Source organism: Lontra canadensis, unplaced genomic scaffold, assembly GCF_010015895.1.
Source record: "Lontra canadensis isolate GAN:19392208 unplaced genomic scaffold, GSC_riverotter_1.0 scaffold118, whole genome shotgun sequence".
NCBI classification, from domain to species: Eukaryota; Metazoa; Chordata; class Mammalia; order Carnivora; family Mustelidae; genus Lontra; species Lontra canadensis.
This window is the reverse complement of record NW_022631112.1, coordinates 2,176,500-2,193,903: the sequence shown is the minus strand read 5'-3', so window position 1 is coordinate 2,193,903 and position 17,404 is coordinate 2,176,500. Positions and strand designations below refer to the sequence as shown.

At 41.8% G+C, this 17,404-nt stretch overlaps 1 protein-coding gene and 1 long non-coding RNA gene across 2 annotated transcripts in view; one reads left to right on the top strand and one right to left on the bottom strand.

Annotated features, from left to right (window-relative positions):
* CAT (catalase) overlaps positions 1-799 on the bottom strand; it is a 38,530-nt gene extending 37,731 nt beyond the window's left edge. The window contains exon 1 of the mRNA XM_032841052.1: positions 619-799. Coding sequence (XP_032696943.1) covers positions 619-684 — 66 coding nt within the window. The 5' untranslated portion in view covers positions 685-799. The remainder of the gene's footprint in view (positions 1-618) is intronic.
* Positions 800-935: 136 nt separating this feature from the next.
* LOC116857149 lies at positions 936-16,215 on the top strand. Its single transcript, XR_004380702.1, has 4 exons — positions 936-983; positions 2,535-2,627; positions 11,643-11,800; positions 15,503-16,215. It is a non-coding gene; the product is annotated as an uncharacterized LOC116857149 (long non-coding RNA).
* The last annotated feature ends 1,189 nt before the right edge of the window (positions 16,216-17,404 follow it).

The window sequence follows — 17,404 nt, the reverse complement described above, 5'->3', positions numbered from 1 at the left end:
ATAAACGCATTAACCAAGCCCTGACGTCGCTTCTAGCTCCAAAATGCTAGGCATGATGTTTTTAAAATGCAAATGGAACTACGAACATAAAAATTCTTTCTTTGGTCGTTGACTGCCATGCGTACGGAGTACTTGTGACTGCTGTTGGGGCTACCGAGATGATAAAACAGGATCCCTGCCCACATGGCACCCCGCAAATATGGAACCTTGGTGTTACTGCTTGAGCAAGGTCAAGGCTGGAGCCCCGTTCCCATTTCCTCCCTCACTTCCTTTCTTGCAGCTGTAGCTCTCTGCCTCTTTCCCCTTGAGGCTTCATGCCTCCCTCAAGCTGCGACCTCTGTCCCAGCTGGCAAAACTGCAAAACTTGGAGCCAATCACCCACGCTCTGCGGCCCACGACAAAACCAGCAGCAGCCTTTCCCCCAGACCCAGAACCCTCTCCCCCTCCTCCCGAGAATGGACCAGTCCACCGGGGCTGAAAAGCGGCGCCCACCCCCGCCCGCGATCAGTGGTGCAGCCCCCAGTGCCGCCGCTGCGTAGGCGAAGCCTGGGCCGTTACTCGCTGACGCCCAGCTCCCTGCGCAAAGCTTCTGGCCCGCTCGGGGGACGCGAGCTATACCTGCGCGGCCCGCTGCTCCTTCCAGAACTTCATCTGGTCGCTGGCTGGATCCCGGCTGTCCGCCATCGTGTGTGACTGGCTTTGCAGAACGTAGCAGGTGGCCTCGGCTCTTACGTCTCCACCCTCAGCGGACGACGCCGACTACCGCCGCGCGACATAAAGTAGACGACTTCTGCCTCCGCCAGTCACTCCGCCCCTCAGCTCCGCCCCTTGTCCCGCCCCTGCAGGGAGACTGTCTCCTGATTGGCCGCTCCAGCGCCAGGCAGGATGGGATTAGAAGCCAAATACAGGCGGGAGGAGACGGACAAGGAGCTGGATCCCCTTTGCGGGGAGACGAAACCTCGGGACTGAGAGAGGCCAGAAAGGTGGCTGAAAAGGGAGGGGAGCCTGGCCCCTCCGACCCCGCAAGGCTAGGGTTTATGAACCCAGAGCTGGGCCCCACCTCTGGGGCTCTGACTCTCGCCTCGGGTTATCAGCATCCCTCACGCTGCCCCGCGACGCGTCGGCGGGTGCCCGGCTGGTTTTGAGGAGGGAACGTTGAGGCGCTGCAGGGTGGGGCTTTGCACTTTAAACGCGATCTCAGCTCCTAATAAGTCAGAAATCCTGAGTTGAATTCCTCTGTGCAAAACGAATTTTTGACTTAACCTAGTGTTAGTATCGTTTGCCACTGAGGGATTGATGGGAACTTGGAATAAATGCAAACGCTGCTTCCGCAGTTAAGTTTGAACCACTTATCTTACTCTCAAATGTCACGTCAGTTTTCCTGGACACAGACTCTATACATAATAGTCAAACCGGAAAAATGAAACTCGGACAGGTTCTTAATACCCTTAATAGTCAAACCGGAAAAATGAAACACTGGCAGGTTCTTAATACTCGTAATAGTCTCAAATGCATTAAGAAGGAAGTTCATTCAGCCTTTTAGGTTCCCTTCTGGCTGAGCAGGCTGCCCTTTTTGGAGTGTCTACCATGTGCTAGATGCAGCTAGATGTTTGCCAGACTGTATCATTTAATCCTTACGACAACCTCATGATAAAAATCTGGTTATCCCCCACTTTAAATATGAAGTCTCCGAGGCTGAAGAGAGGTGGAGGAACTTGCCCAAAGCTTAAATACTCGCAGAATGTCAGAGCCTAGGTCCTGAGTCTTCTGATTTCAAAGCCTGTGCCCTGAACCACTGGGCTATCCTGCCTTTCTAAGAATAAGAATTTTGAAAAATTCCAGGAATTTTGGCTCTCTGTTTTTAAAGAGCCATGTTGGAAAATTAAATGCTTAGTAAGTTATTGACTCGTCTGTGATTGTAATCAAATGGACTGAATTATTCTCCCCTTCAGGTGCTAGGATTTCTCTTTAAACACCTTAATACATATAAACCTGCCATAATCTTCAGATCAAGAGTGCTCAACTTTTAAGTTTGACTTTTTTTCAATAAAGCTACAAATAATGGGTGGGCATGTGACTTTGGAAATTTCAGAAGATCATGATTTTACAAAAGCTTGGTATCAAGAATCTGTCATAAAAGTTTAACTTTTGCAGTTCATTGAAAAGCAGCCCCCAAATCAATCTTCAGTTCCCTGTATTTTTCCTTCATTACACTTAACTGTGAAGATGCTCTTCGCTGTGTGATTTGTGTGATGTCTTTCACTACCCACAACTCAGGAAACTGAGGCATAGAGAGGTTAAAATAAGTAACTTGTCCAATATTACACCATTATTAAGAAGAGAGTCAGGATTCTAGCCCTGACCGTCTCCTGAGCTCATAGCTTGAGTAAATAAATGTTGAAAAAATCAAATTAATCATTTTCTTCAGTGACCAAATTTCAACAAAGTAAATAGAAAGAGACCTCACATGTTAACCTTTGTTCTTTACGTGAACATTGCTCTGTTTATTTTTTTTTCCCCTCTGTTTCCTTTAGTGTTGGTTTGGATTCCTAAGGAATTTCCAGCGAAAAAGAAATGGAGAAACAAGACACTTTCATATCATGTCCTATCTTGTACATTAAAATAAGGTATGTGCTTTCAAGTAATGACAATGAATTTATTTTGGTTACACGCCTAGCATTATATTCATTGACATCACAACTATAATCTTAATACAGTTTAAGTGAAAACACTTCTAAAAATCATCCCTAGTTAAAAAATACATGACATCTATGTGATTCCTAAAGGTAATTCCAAGTGATTGGGTCTGTAAACAAATTTGGTCCCAGATTTGTATATTTTATTAACATAAACACAGGAGTATTTTCGTGGGTATTAAATACAATTGTTATTTAGAAAATGCTATTCTCTGATTATTCAGAACCCAATGAAAAAAAATGTCCTGGCACAAAACAGAATGTTGTGAATCCTCAGATCATCAAATCTAAAACCAAGCTTACAAAGTAGGCCATACAATAAACGCTGAAGTGAAAAGGCTGGCCATGTAGCTAGGCACCTTTATTGATAAATTTTCTTTCATCACTTGCTTGAAAGAAGAGAATGGAGATGACGAATTCTGTTTTCTTGGCTGACAGACAGGTACACAGGACAGCATGAACAGTAACAGACACCAAGGTTGTTATTTCTGTTCTGATTCCAGCTTCCCTCTTAGGAGCTGAGAATGTTCCACATATTTTTAATTCATTCTTTTCACAATGGCCTTATGGAGTAACTTGGGGATGGAGGAGGAGGCAGAAGGAACAGAGTATAAAAGAAAAGAGATGTTTTGCAATCCAGAGTGCCCTGGGAGGGAAGGATGGTGAACTCTACCACAGCTGCGTGTTTCTAGCCCACTGTGGGCTAGGCCTGAGCAGACAGGACGGGGAAGCCGAATCTGCAAAAAGTGCCAGTGGTTTTATATGTGGCAGTGACATGTACCCTCTACTCTCCCTACTTTGCTTTGCACACCTTACTCCTGCTTTAATAAGAACAATTATTTTGGAGGACATAGCCCCCATGTCCTTTGGTGTCTGGTAGTGCCCATAGTTGGAACTATCCTGAGGGAAAAAAATCTATGTGCTCTTTCTCCCCCAGGCCACGTGTTCCATGTATTGATCTGGGTGTTTGAGCAAAAGGAAACACGGAAATAAGAATTTGGAATTTATTATTACCTAACTTCTTTTTTTTCTGATTTTAAAAGTAATGACTGCCTACTAATGGGGGCTTGGAAATATAAAATAATGTGTAAAATAAACACTTATCTACAGGTGGTAATAAATAGATATCTTTTTTACTTATATTTTCTCTCGTGTATGTAATGTGTGTGTGTGAGAGAGAGAGTGAGAAAGAGAGAGAGACTAATAATGGATCATACAGAATATATAATTTTGTGTGCTGCTTTTTTTTTTTCCAACAATTAAATCTGTTTGGTAAGGACAATTTCATTCATACCAAACAACAACAGCTTACAACAATCTGAGTGCTGGACACACCATCAGAGACGGGGAGGCCCTGCGGGCACTTGGAGCCCTTCCCCCACACCCAAAGACCCTGGGTCCTCCTCCACCCCCTTGCCCCTGAGGGAGATGAGAGCTGAAGTATTACTGCCACCCTCTGCCCAAAAAGACTGTAGCACAGAGCACTTCTCATGTTGCTCATTAGTACTGGGGGAGGGCCCTCTCCTCACTGGCTGAGACACAAGAAGCTGAGTTATTGGGGGTGGGGAGGATAAAGTGGCAAATGGTCAAGAAGCAGAGTGGAGACATGTTTGGTGTGAAGACCCCCACCTACCCACCCACCTAGGCCACAGTGGAAATTTGCAGGACTACAAAAGTGGCACTGCCTTTGCCCACAAGCTGCCTTTTTTTAAAACTTTCAAAACATTTCATTTCCCCTGAATTTCACGTGATACAAAAGTATTACAGGCTTAAACCTGTCATCGAAATACAGGGCTCTTTCTGTTCTTCAAGCCAGCTTTCCTCAGAGGCAAATAAATAAGAAACAAATCATGTTCTATAGATCATATATGGAAGATTTTCCTTTACAAGAAGAAAAATATCTAAGCACATGATATTTAGTATAGCTTAGCATCCCAGTGTATGTTGATAAATTTAATTAATTGTTGGGCAGTACATTAAATACATAAAAGAACTCAATAGACAGCAGAAAGCTTAATCCTTGATTAAGGACAAGGCATCTGACAGTTTTTTTATAGTTTTTTTTAAAAAGATAATGCCATTTGTAAATTCAGGTTTGGCCCGTTTTAGTCTTTTTGCTCAGTCTTTTAAACACTTGCATTGTTTTCATTTTGTAGAGCTTTTGAACTTTGTCTCTCTCATTTTCTCCTCTCATACTCTTGTTTCTTAGCAGCACACTTAGCTTGTACTTGTTCATGTTTTTCTTGTGCTTTTTCTTTTGATTTATTTTTGTTTGGAATAGTAATGAAGTCTACACTTTTGCTACACTCTCATGGCCGAGGCTGGTCAACCCTGCGTTGTTCTTCACACAAAACCTGGTCAGTGCACCCGGCAGTGTCCAAACACCTTGTTCTGCTGATAGAGGCTGCTTAACTTTTCTAAATCACTTCCTGAGCCTGCCTGCCTTCAGCTAATTAGAGATGTTCTAGGTTGTCAGGGCATCTCTCCTGTGAACAGGAATTCTTAATGAGCTTTGAACCTTCTTCCATAGCAACCTCTTGTAATTTTGCTGAATCTTCCTTTTTCTTGAAATGCAAAGCCTGTCCGTTGGGAACGCTCCCCCCAGAATGGTTAGGTCACCACAACTGTGGTTCAAATTTCTCATTCCTGAATCTGATGAGAAACTCCCTTGCCATGTATCCCCAAACTCCCTGTCCACCACGTTCTTGCCAGCCTCTCCAGCACCGTGACAGAGCAACCATGTCCTATGTCCTGCTTTTTTTTGCTTAACCTTATGTGATTAAATTCTCCCTGAGTCATTAAATATTCTTTGAAAGTGTGTGTATGTGTTTTTTCATAGTTGCACATGTGCAATCAAAACACTGATCCCTTATTTACACATTCCTTTACTGGAAACATTTAATTTTTTTCTAGTATAAATAATAGTACAGTGAACATCCTTCTTCTGTATTTGTATTTACTTTCTGAGGACGTGTTTCTAGAAGTAACTTTGTTTCAAATCATATGAACATTTGAAGTCCCCTGACATATGGTCTGTTGTGTTCTGCAAAGCTGAGCCGGTTGACACTCATCAACACTGAGAGTAAGGACTGGAAATAAAATTTTAAAGATAGGTAAGTAGTTACATTCTAGATGCCTATACAGTGCATATCTTATTAGATTGTTGAGAAAGAGCAACACCTCTTATATTCTGCTCAGCCATTACCACCACCCCCATGGGATTTAGTCTAGTGAACGTCTGCAGTGTCCTTTGTGCTCTGCTGCTTGACTTTGAGAATATAGCACTAAAGGAGATAGGCATGGGCAAAAAAAAAAAAAAAAAAACCAAAACCAAACAAAAAAACCATGAGGAGGGGCACCTGGGTGGCTCTAAGCATCTGCCTTTCCAGGGTTCTGGGATTGAGCCCTGCATTGGGCTCCCTGCTCAACGGAAAGCCTGCTTCTCTCTCTCCCTCTCCTGCTCCCCCTGCTTGTGTGCTCGCTCTCGCTCGCTCTCTGTCAAATAAATAAATAATCTTTTTCAAGAAACTGCCAGGAAATAACACTATGTGAAGAGTGTCCTGAGAAAGGAAATAGAGCTGCTGCATTGGTACCAAAGAAGGTCACCTAACCTGAACTTGAGAGATCATGGGAGGCTTCCTTGAGGAAATAATGGCCAAATGAATCTTGAAGGATGAACGGGCATTGGGAATAGTGCCAAGAATAAGCATTATGTTAGCCCAGCTGTGGCCACAGAAATCTAAAGAGATTTCTTCCGTTCTTTCTTAAAAGCTTGACTTCATCAGTGATGGTGTTGTGACCCCTTGTGTAGTATGAGAAGAGCAAGCAAACATTTGCAGCTGCGGTTGAGCCTTTCCCAAGTTTGCCCAAGCACACCAGCCTCTGTATCTGACCCAGACTGGCTTTGCCTCCTGCTGTTCGTCCACTCTGCTTCCTCATCTTTTCCCTCCCTTGCAAGGGCTGTGCAAGGCCATCGTGTTAACTACTGGGATTATTATGTCTGGCTTGAGTGATTTTCCGGGGCTGCTGTCCTTGAGGTATTTTAATGGTCTCCTGGGTGTAAACTACGAAGTGTTGCATTTGTGCGTGACCCTGATCTTAAATCTGTATGCGGAAGCCAGACTTGGTTAAGCTCAAACCTGTTTGATGTATTTATTTAATAGGCAGGTATATGATTCCTACAATGTCCCATGTTCTACTCTAAAAGCATCTCCCAATATTAACCCATGGAATCTTTACAATAACTCAATAAAGTATGAACTCTTATTATCTTCACTCTACATATGAGGACACTGAGATACAGAAAGGTAAAGTAACCTCCCAAAGTCACATAGCTAGTTGGTGGCAGGGCCAGGATTCAAACCAGGCCGGAAGCCACAACTCAACTCTGACATGGTCCTGCCTGCCACAAAGCAAGTAGAAATACAGGAAGATCTGGGGTGAGTGTCCCACATTCTTAGAACACAACTGAAGCAACATACCACCTCCCACCTACCTGCACACCTGGCTTTTTGGGAAGGACATATCAAACCACTTGTGAAGCCCACATAATTGAGAAAGACCACAAGAAAATGACATTCCATTCCAGAGCGTCTTTGAAAGGAAGAATGGGAAATAGTTCAAATACGTTATACCCTCTCATTTCCTTTTTAAATATATTTTCCTTCAGGACATGAAAGCTTTCTCATGTTCAAGAGTGCTCTGTTAAAAAAGAAATGTGTTGCTACCCATCCCAAGCCTTCTGACATGCTGTACCAAAAGGAACACATCACTTGTGTGATACTTCTACCAAACACGCATAACCCGAATTTAATCACGAGGAAACATCCGACAAACTCAGATTGAAGGACATTCTACAAAATCACTGGCCTAGACTTTTTTAAAATATCAAGAAAATGAAAGAGAAAGACTCTAAGGCTATCCCAGTTTAAAGGAGACTAAAGAGACTTCTTTATGCCATTTAAGTAGGAAGTGTGTTCTTGGATTGGATCTGGAATGAGTGGAAAGGTTTAAAGAATATTATTGGGATAATTTATGAGACCTAATATAAACTATAAATTTAGTATGAATTATATGTTTATATATAATATAAATTTAGTATGAATGATAACATTGTATCAGTGTTAAATTTCCCGGTTTTGATCATTGCACTGTGGTTACAGAAGAGGATGTTTTGTTCTTGGAAAGTAACATATTGAAGCCCTTAGTGGTAAAGAGGCATGATGTCTGCAAATCACTATCTGATGGCTCAGGAAAAAATACATACATACATACATACATACATACAAATAAAGGAAGCAAGCAAATGATAAAACAAATAGAGGAAAATGTACACAATTACTGACTCTGGGTAAAGGGTAAATTGGGGTTATTTGTAGTATTTTTGTAACTTTCTGCAATTTTAATATATCAAAGTAAACATTTACCAAAGAAATGTAAATACATTCCTCAGAGAGGTCATATATAAATATTTCCTCAGGTAATACCTTAATTATAAGTAATGTAGTAGCTGACCAAGGCCCAAAATGGGGCCCAGTTTAGGCCTTATGTGGGGGTGAAGACATATCAAGAATAACAACAACAACAAAAAAAAAAAACAAAAACAAAGAAAAAGGAAAATGAGGAGGAAGCAGAAGCCATTGAATTCAAACTTTACCTAGGTCACAGTTTTGCCTTGGACCTAGTGATTTTTTTGTAGGAGCAATTTAAGACACAAAGACATAAGTTAAAAAGTAAGAAAATATAAACACAGACAATCAAGCTACACAGAGAAATGGCATACGATTTTCTTAATGCTTATATATATCATAAAATATAATATATTAGTACTTATAAAACCCTGAGATCATCCAACGTTAAGTACTGTAAGCTAACCTTACGTGATTATCCTGAGGTAAGGAATTACTTGCCAGTGAACATTTGTTTTTGACTTCTCATTATTGTGTAATTAGTTGATTATTTTAGTGAATATCTGCTGTTATCTTCAAAACAGGCCCTGATTTTATGGTCACCTTTGTTGGTGTTTGAGACATGACCTAAATTGCTATATGATCACACTGTGAAGTTTAAAGATTATTCTGTATATTGTTCTGTTAACAGAAACCCTGGCAATACAAGTCCTGTGTGAAGTTAATTATGTGGGAGATTCACCCTATTTCTAGCAACATGCACTCCTTAAACAGTCTCACTTCTGATATCCAAGTGTCTATAGTAAAAATCAATCATAAAGTAAATCTTGAGCAGAGGAAAGTATCATGATATTGGCACGGGGTTCAGGCAGCTGAAGTCCACAATACGCAAAGGGTGCCAAAATATCAGTCCTCTCCAAATACCAAGACTCCTCCTCACAGCACAGTGAACCCCACAGGGAACCTCACAGTTGAAAGAAGGATCTAACAGTAGCTAATCACAGGCTGCATGGATGGGGAATTTAACATAAACTGTGGACAGAAGCAGGGCTTTGGGCTGGGGACACAGGAGGTATATGGCCTGTACCAGGAAAAGTATATGCCCTCCTTATATCATATTCTGCCATGTTATTACTCTTTGTCCCTTCCAAACATACCCACACAAAGCCCTATGCCCTAAAATTAAAAAAAAAAAATTATTTGTAACTCTCAGAAATGCTGTATGACATGGAACACAATAGTTTATGAAATTAGCCACATAAATTGTGAAACCAAAGTCAAAGTTCTAGTTGTTCTGTACCAGTGTATAAAAGAAAGGCAGGAGTGGGGTTGGGGATGGGAAGCATATCTGTAAAGAAAGAAACTGAATAACAAAAAGTATTGTGTGAAACGGATAACTATGCCAAAAAATGGACAGAAGACATGAACAGACACTTCTCTAAAGAAGACATACGAATGGCTAACAGACACATGAAAAAATGTTCATCATCATTAGCCATCAGGGAAATTCAAATCAAAACCACATTGAGATACCACCTCACACCAGTTAGATTGGCCAAGGTTAACAAGACAGGAAACAACAAATGTTGGAGAGGATGTGGAGAAAGGGGAAGCCTCTTACACTGTTGGTGGGAATACAAGTTGGTGCAGCCACTTTGGAAAACAGTGTGGAAATTCCTCAAAAAATTAAAAATAGAGCTACCTGATGACCCTGCAATAGCACTACTGGGTATTTACCCCAGAGATACAGACGTGGTGAAATGAAGGGTCATATGTACTCCAATGTTCATAGCAGCAATGTCCACAATAGCCAAACTGTGGAAAGGACCAAGATGCCCTTCAACAGGCGAATGGATAAAGATATGGTCCATATATACAATGGAGTTTTATGCCTCCATTAGAAAGGATGAATACCCAACTTTTGTATCAACATGGATGGGACTGGAAGAGATTATGTTGAGTGAAAAAAGTCAAGCAGAGAGAGTCAATTATATGGTTTCACTTACTTGTGGAGCTTAAGGAATAACACGGAGGACATTGGGAGATGGAGAAGAGAAGTGAGTTGGGGGAAATCGGAGGGGAAGATGAACCATGAGAGACTGTGGACTCTGAGAAACAAACTGAGGGTTTTGGAGGAGAGTGAGGTGTGGAGGTTGGGTGAGCCTGGTGGTGGGTATTAAGGAAGGCATGTATTGCATGGATCACTGGGTGTGGAGCGTAAACAATGAATCTCGGAACACTGAAAAAATAAGATCAAATTAAAAAAAAAAAAAAAGTACTGTGTGTGCAGTCCTGAAGAGCCCCGTCTAAACCATGTCAGGGGCGCCAGGGTGGCTCAGTTGTTAAGTGTCTGCCTTTGGCTCAGGTCATGATCCCAGAGCCCTGATCCCCACATCAGGCTCCTTGTTCAGCGGGAAGCCTGCTTCTCCCCCTCCCACTCCTCCTGCTCGTGTTCCCTCTCTTGCTGTCTCTCTCTCTCTCTCTGTCAAGCAAATAAATAACATCTTTAAAAAAAATTAAAATTAAAAAAATGAACCATGTCAGATCCTCCAAAAACTCCACTTCCAACCATTTTAGACACCCTCTACATGGGTTTATGACTACATCTAGGAAATGAAAAGCAGATCGAAACATTGTCACTACAGCCAATATTTGTAGCAGACTCTCCTTCCCTCCAGGGCATTACAGATTTGTGGTTGTGGGGCCAGGAAGGCTGAATCATAATTCAATGCAGATGTGTCATTATTTAACACTCTTGTGGATCTAAAAGAAATTATGACCTGGGGGTCAAAGCTAGTACCTCCCTGAGAGCCCAAGCCACACAGGTGGACGACAAGTGTAGCTGTGGGAAGCTGGCTGCAAAGGAAGCGTAGGAGGAACTAAAGAGAGAAGGGTGAGTTGATGGAGATTAAATAGTCTGTCCTCATCAGAGAAAAAAAGGAAGGACAGAAGGAAGGAGGGTAGGGGGGAAAGACAGAAAGGAAGGAAGGAGGGAAGGGAGGGAGGAGGGAAGAAAGAAAATTTGGGAACATAAACAGCAATCAAGACTCAACTTGGAAAGTACTATTTGTCCAGAATAAAAAGATAAAATCTGTTCCAGCAAGGTCCTGGGAATGGTGGCTGAAGCAGGGATTAAAATGGACAGGTGGAGGAAGCAAAGTCTGGCTCCAAGAGACCTTTTCACTTAGAAAACGTCCTGTTTAAAGCAGCATTTGCCTAGGAGAGCAGAGAGGAACATTGTGTGTTTCGTCATAACTGGTTCTCAGCAGCTGCAACTTGTTAGGACTGTAAACTTAACCTCAGGGCATCAGACTGCAAAGTATTTCTTGACCCATGAACCACAGGTCCTGTTCAACCAGCATATAGGTCTGTGGACTTACTCTTTCCTATCCATGTGCTAGTTTTCAATCCTTGATTTGGAGCAGGTAACAACTCCTGACTTTTTCCCTTGGCAAAACCACTCAGTGAATTTTTTCTGTAATATATGTTCCAATACATGGTGAATCAAGAAATACTTGACTTTTTTTTTTTTTAACAGAATGTGAACAAGAAAGATAAGTGATGATGTGTAAATGAGCAAAAGGTGACTCTAGGCCCCAAAACTAGATGAAGTCTGGAAAGAACCCATTCCTGTTTCCTAGTCCCAAGTGTGGGGGCAGGGCAACTGAAGAGCTTCGGAGAGATAAGAATGGTAAGGTAAGTGTGATCTTTGTCAATGTAGTTCTTGGGTCCTCGCCACCACACCTGGTCCTCCACCTCCATTCCAACATATTTGATTTCCTCATTACAACAACAAATTGTTGTTGTAACAACAATTTCCTTCTGGAGCTGTCCACACAGCTCTTCTCTTGCAGCTCAGATCACTGCTGCTGCCAATGACACCACCATATCTTGGCATCACTTCTAACAGATTTCTTCACAGTCACCATGGCAACTGCCACCTTCTCTTTTCTGATTGTCATAACCTCTAAAAACCTTTTGAGGCTCTGCCAAGTACATCTCCTGACCCCTGCTGATGTTCCCACCATACAGGGAGACCAACATCCCCGTTTTGTCTGGGACCAAGGGGTTTCCAGGGATGTAGGACTCTCACTGCTAAAACAGGAAAGTCCCAGGCAAAGCAGACTCGATTGACATCCCACACCACTAGTGGTCACGACTGCCACGGCCACTGACTTGTGTCTTAGAATTCAAGGTGGGAACAGTGGAATCAGGAGCATACTTCTGCCCTACGAAAAACTACTGGGGGGGCTTTTTCCTCCACCCTGAGGGCACTCTGCTGGGTCTGCTGGAGAAGCTCACAAACCTCCGTTTCCCTAGATGGAACTCTGCAGCCCTAGGAAGCTGCCCTTCCTCTCTGCAGTCCTCTCTCTCCATCCTGCTCTCCCCCCAGTGCCCTTATCTTTGGGAAGGACCTACCCTCACAACCAGAGTGATGTGGCCTGTACCTATAACTTACTGTCATTTTTAGTATGTGTACAGTGAGATACCATGTGGATTTCTCACTCTTTTTTTTTTTCACTTTAAGATGCTAATATGTTATGCTAAATGGTACAGAGTAGGGATACTTCCAGATAGGTATATTTGCAGATTTAAAAAAAAAAAAAAAACCTGAAATCTTTTGAAGAGAAATTTCTTAATCTCACCAAAACCTTTTTTTTTTAATAAAAATGGGAATTAATTGGCCAGTTTTTATAAAAGCCACATAGGCTAATTTCAAGTGCTTTAGAAAACAGAGAAAATCATATTAACTTAACCAAAAATATAATCCCAAATCCCACCACTCTAAAGATAAGCACTATTAATATTTTTATCAATTAGATATATTAATATTGTATATGTCCTTCTATTCTATCTATGCCTATATATGCACTTAGATATAGAAGGCTTTAAATAAAAATGAAATCATATATAGATTATGTATATTGTGCATGCTATATTTCTTTTCATTAATATGTCATGAACATCTTTCCTTGTCAATAAATAATAATCTACATGATCATTTTTAATGGCTACAGAGATGCTCACTCTAGGTGTTCTTTAGCTGGAGTAAGAACTAAACAAATTTCCCAAGGAGAAACTGTTAAGAAAGGATTTTTCTTAGGGGCTATCTCCATTTCATTGTGCTGTTGGCACCTCTTAAAAATCTGCTGTAACTCCAATTCCAAAAAAAGTTTACAGAGTAGTCCATAAAATTCCATAAAATATCTAAAAGTGTATCTTTATCAAACATCAGCCAAAAAAAGGGAGGGGGATAGAAAACCCAGAAGTCTGTTCTAACAGACAATGAATCATGTAGACAGAAAACTGTTCCAGAAAACAAAAACTAAGAGGAGTAAGTAACTCACCTGCTCACCACTGGCAGTATAGCCCCAGGAGGTGAAAAACAAACTGATAAAATCTAAATGAAGAAGCCAGCAGTCATGATGGGAGCAGAGGTAAAAATCATAACAGAAAACAGAAGGTCAGCCCTTAAGATAAGAAAAAGAAGGCAAATATGAAAGAACATTCCAGAACTTGAAGATTACAGTAGACAACAAAGAGGAGGAGTGCTAAAAAGCAAAGCAAAGGGATAAGAAAGCAGTGCAAAGTACAAATCAATACTTAGATGTTTTCTTAAATCGGAACAAACTTTTAATTATGACACAATTCATATTTAAAATTTTGGATGTGATATAATTCATATATATGTAATGGATATACATTATCATAAATAATAACAAAATCAAACACCATGGACCCACCACTCAGCCTAAAGAATCAAACATTACTAATATGGGTAATGTCTTTTGTATATCCCTCCCTGACACTTTCCTCCCTCCCCTTTGCTTGTCTTTATAGTTCAGCCAAACACCTATGTCCTATAAATATTTGGGGAACAGGTCCTGCATATTTTTTAACTTTATGTAAATGCTATCACAGTGTATGCGGTTTTTTTGTAAACATGAAAACTGCCCAACTGAGTCCATCTGTAGGACTTGGGATGTAGGTATGTCTGCCAGAGTAATGGGGCAGACAAAAGGGAAGTCTCCTGCTTGAAGCCTCAAATTTCTCCTATCCAGAACCGCAGTTGAGTGCACAGTCATGAGCCCGAGTTTCTGGGCATGTCCAGTAAACTGGTAGCAAGGTCCAGCCCAAATCTCTTTGCAGAGGTCCTGAGAGACCTCTTACAGAACTACTCCTCCTACGAGAAGAAAATCCAGGCATGAACTGCAGGATTCAGGAACAAAAAAACCTGAATTATCAAAGAGAAGTTGGCATTCTAAATATCGCCTGGGGGCTGTGAGGCAGACTTTGGGTGCAAGTTGAATTCCAACAGTACTGCAAAATAAAAGATTATTCTTTCTCTATATTCTGTAATATAGTAGAGCCCAGACAACAGCTTTAACATACCACCAATAGACTGTGACAAAAGAGAGAGAGAGCCATTCTTTCTGCCATTCCTTCTCACTCTGCCAAGGTCAACCGTGGCTTCAGGAGGGCTCAAGATGAGAAGGACATGGGGAAGCCAGTGGCACCAAAAGAAACACAGAGAGCTTCCCTGGCACCCAGCAAAGTGAAGCAGCAGCATGCCTGGCTGTCAGCTCAACTCTCCTTTCAATATATGGGACTTCCTGTATCTGAGAAGCTACTGAGACCAGGGCATTGATGCTAATGTGCTTCCATATTCATCTTCAGGCTGGTGAAGTCTGAGAAAATGTCCAGTTATAACTACATTAGCACATAATCCAGGGTAGAAGTAAGGTACTGCATGGGGAATGCAGGGATAATTCAGTTTACCTGGAACTTAGGATCTCTGGAAGTTATTGGAGGGTGTCTGGGAAACAAGGCTTCTTTCAAGTTCTGTGAGACCCATGTTTTTACAAACACGCCCAGCCACTGTGTTTTAGGAAGATTAATTTGTCAGCATATAAAAAGAGGTCATAAAATGGGGAGAGTGAAGATCAGAAGAGCGGTCGTAAGATCACTAGAAGAGTCCAGATAAAATGAAGGAAGAGTAGTGGCAGGGGACAGATTCTAGAGCGAACATTAAGCAGAATCGATGAGGACCGGGCATTACATCTAACACATCATTTAATGACGTTTGCAAAACACGATAAATGATGCAACTCAAATATATATGAAACTTGCTGAAGTTTAATGCCTTTGAAAATGAAACCACAATGACACCTAGAAAATACGTCACTGTGGAATGTCAGTGTTGTTGTAACTCTAGTACAAAACCCCTAACAGATAAATGCATTCTTCACATACATCCCATATCTTTCCCTTTTTATTTACGTAAAGGAAAAAATGTCCTAGAAGGAGAGACAGGAACATGTCAGTTTTCCAGAGCTTCAGATTGCTAGCCTGGTTGTGTGAAGAGAAATCTGAAAATTATGCTGTGCTTTATTCTAGAGAATCTGAGAAGCCAGACTTCAACTGTCGTGTCTCCATCCAGACTGTGCATGTTGGGGATTTGAGTGAGATTTCTTGGGGGGTCCCTGATCACATGCCTACCAGACACTAACATCCGCAGTCAGAAGTGCTGTCCCACAGCGCTGCAGGGAAGGGGACTGCTTTCTGTGCTGGCTGGGCACCTATGGCCCTGTGAGTGGGCTGCGAGCGGAGGTCATGCCTAGCATCTTCCTGACAAGAGAGCCATGAGCTCTATATTGAGATGGTGGTGTGCCCCGTTCACAGAAAACAGATTTATACATAGATTGAATGGTTCATTCTAAGCAATTCCAAAAGAGATGAAGGAGAAAGCGACCTTTCCAGGAACGACCCCATTCCAGCAACTCCTCTCCTGTTAGAAAACAGCCACCAAATCTTAACCGAATGACGGGTGCCCACTTGCTGATCCAGCGCCCCTCTAACCTGTGTCCCTGGATTGTCATGTGTGAGTATAAAGAACATGTGGCAAGGTACAGGGTGGAGACAACTCTTTTAACTTACTCCTTTAACTTGTTGAACTTTAATACATTTATACATCAGCCAAGAGGGGTTTTTGTTTGTTTACTTTAGAAGAATAACCTGTGCTTCTTATAAAACAAGATGCAACAAAATAAAAATGTACAAAAAGTGAGAGTCCTTCCCCTTCGTGACCCACTCTTTTGCCAAGCTCATTGTCTCTCTCTCTCCCATTCCCCGCTCTCATCATATGGTGCACACTAATCTGAAAATTGCTTATGTTACTCAAATATGGACAACTACACCTTGTTCTTCTAGGTTCCCACGTAACGTTCTATAGGATAAACACACCATCATATATTTAGCCATTCCCCGAGTAACAGGCATTAGGTAGTCTCCAAAGTTCATTTTTATAAACAATACTGTCATAAGTCTATCTCGTAATGGTACACTTTTGTATACTTTCATAAGTCTTCCTGTAGGAGAAATTCTTAGAAGTTGAATGACAAAACTCCTCCCTTCTATGCACAGAACTCCCACGCTGGCCAAGTATCCTTCACACCAGCCTTCAAAGTCAGACCTCCATGGTCCTTCTCCCCCATTCACATCCACTTCCACCTTTCATTTACATGCTGCCCCTCGCTGGTTTCACTGGAGGCAGGCCACTTTCTTTTGTGCTCAGAGGATCTGCCCAGGCAAAAAGAAGCAAGAATTCATGTCATTAATATAAAACACAATTTCAAAAATGATGGTCTGAGAAAGAGCCTACTGAGAAATGGTGGATAAGGAAGTGGGTACTCTGAGGTCATAAACTAGACTGAATGTCTTCTCGGAGTCCCCAATAGTTCTTATTTTTGACTCCCCATCTCAGTGCTGGGTAGGAAGCATTTCTGAGTATTTTAGTAGATTCTCTTCCCTAACCAATAGCTCCTTCATTAGGCAGCTTGTGCCAGGAGAAGCAGACGGGCTGGTGCCGACAGTTGGTGATGCATGTTGCAAGGTCCCTTTGTAAGCCACATGTCATTTAGTCCCTGCAACCATCCCGGGAAGGGTAGGGGCAATGACAGGGGCCCAGGCAATGAGGAGGTGACTTGCCTGGCCAGTGAGTGAGGCCCAGGGTTCTGAGACAGGTCACCCTGACACCAAAGCCCAGGTTTCTTTCACTATTTGAGAAATTTGTTGTAGTCTTACTCCAGACCATTTCTTCTAGATAAGTGGTTAAACGATCTCCTTGTACAAGTTCACCTCCTCCCTAGGATCAGAAAGAGAAAATCAGTTTCTGCTGGGTTGGACTCATGGTCTGTTGTTTGCATTTATTTCTTGAATTATTTTTGTCTTCCATCCTTAGATAAAATTTCAATAAGCAACAGAAAACCTTCATTTGAAATTGGCCCATGGGAAAATAGA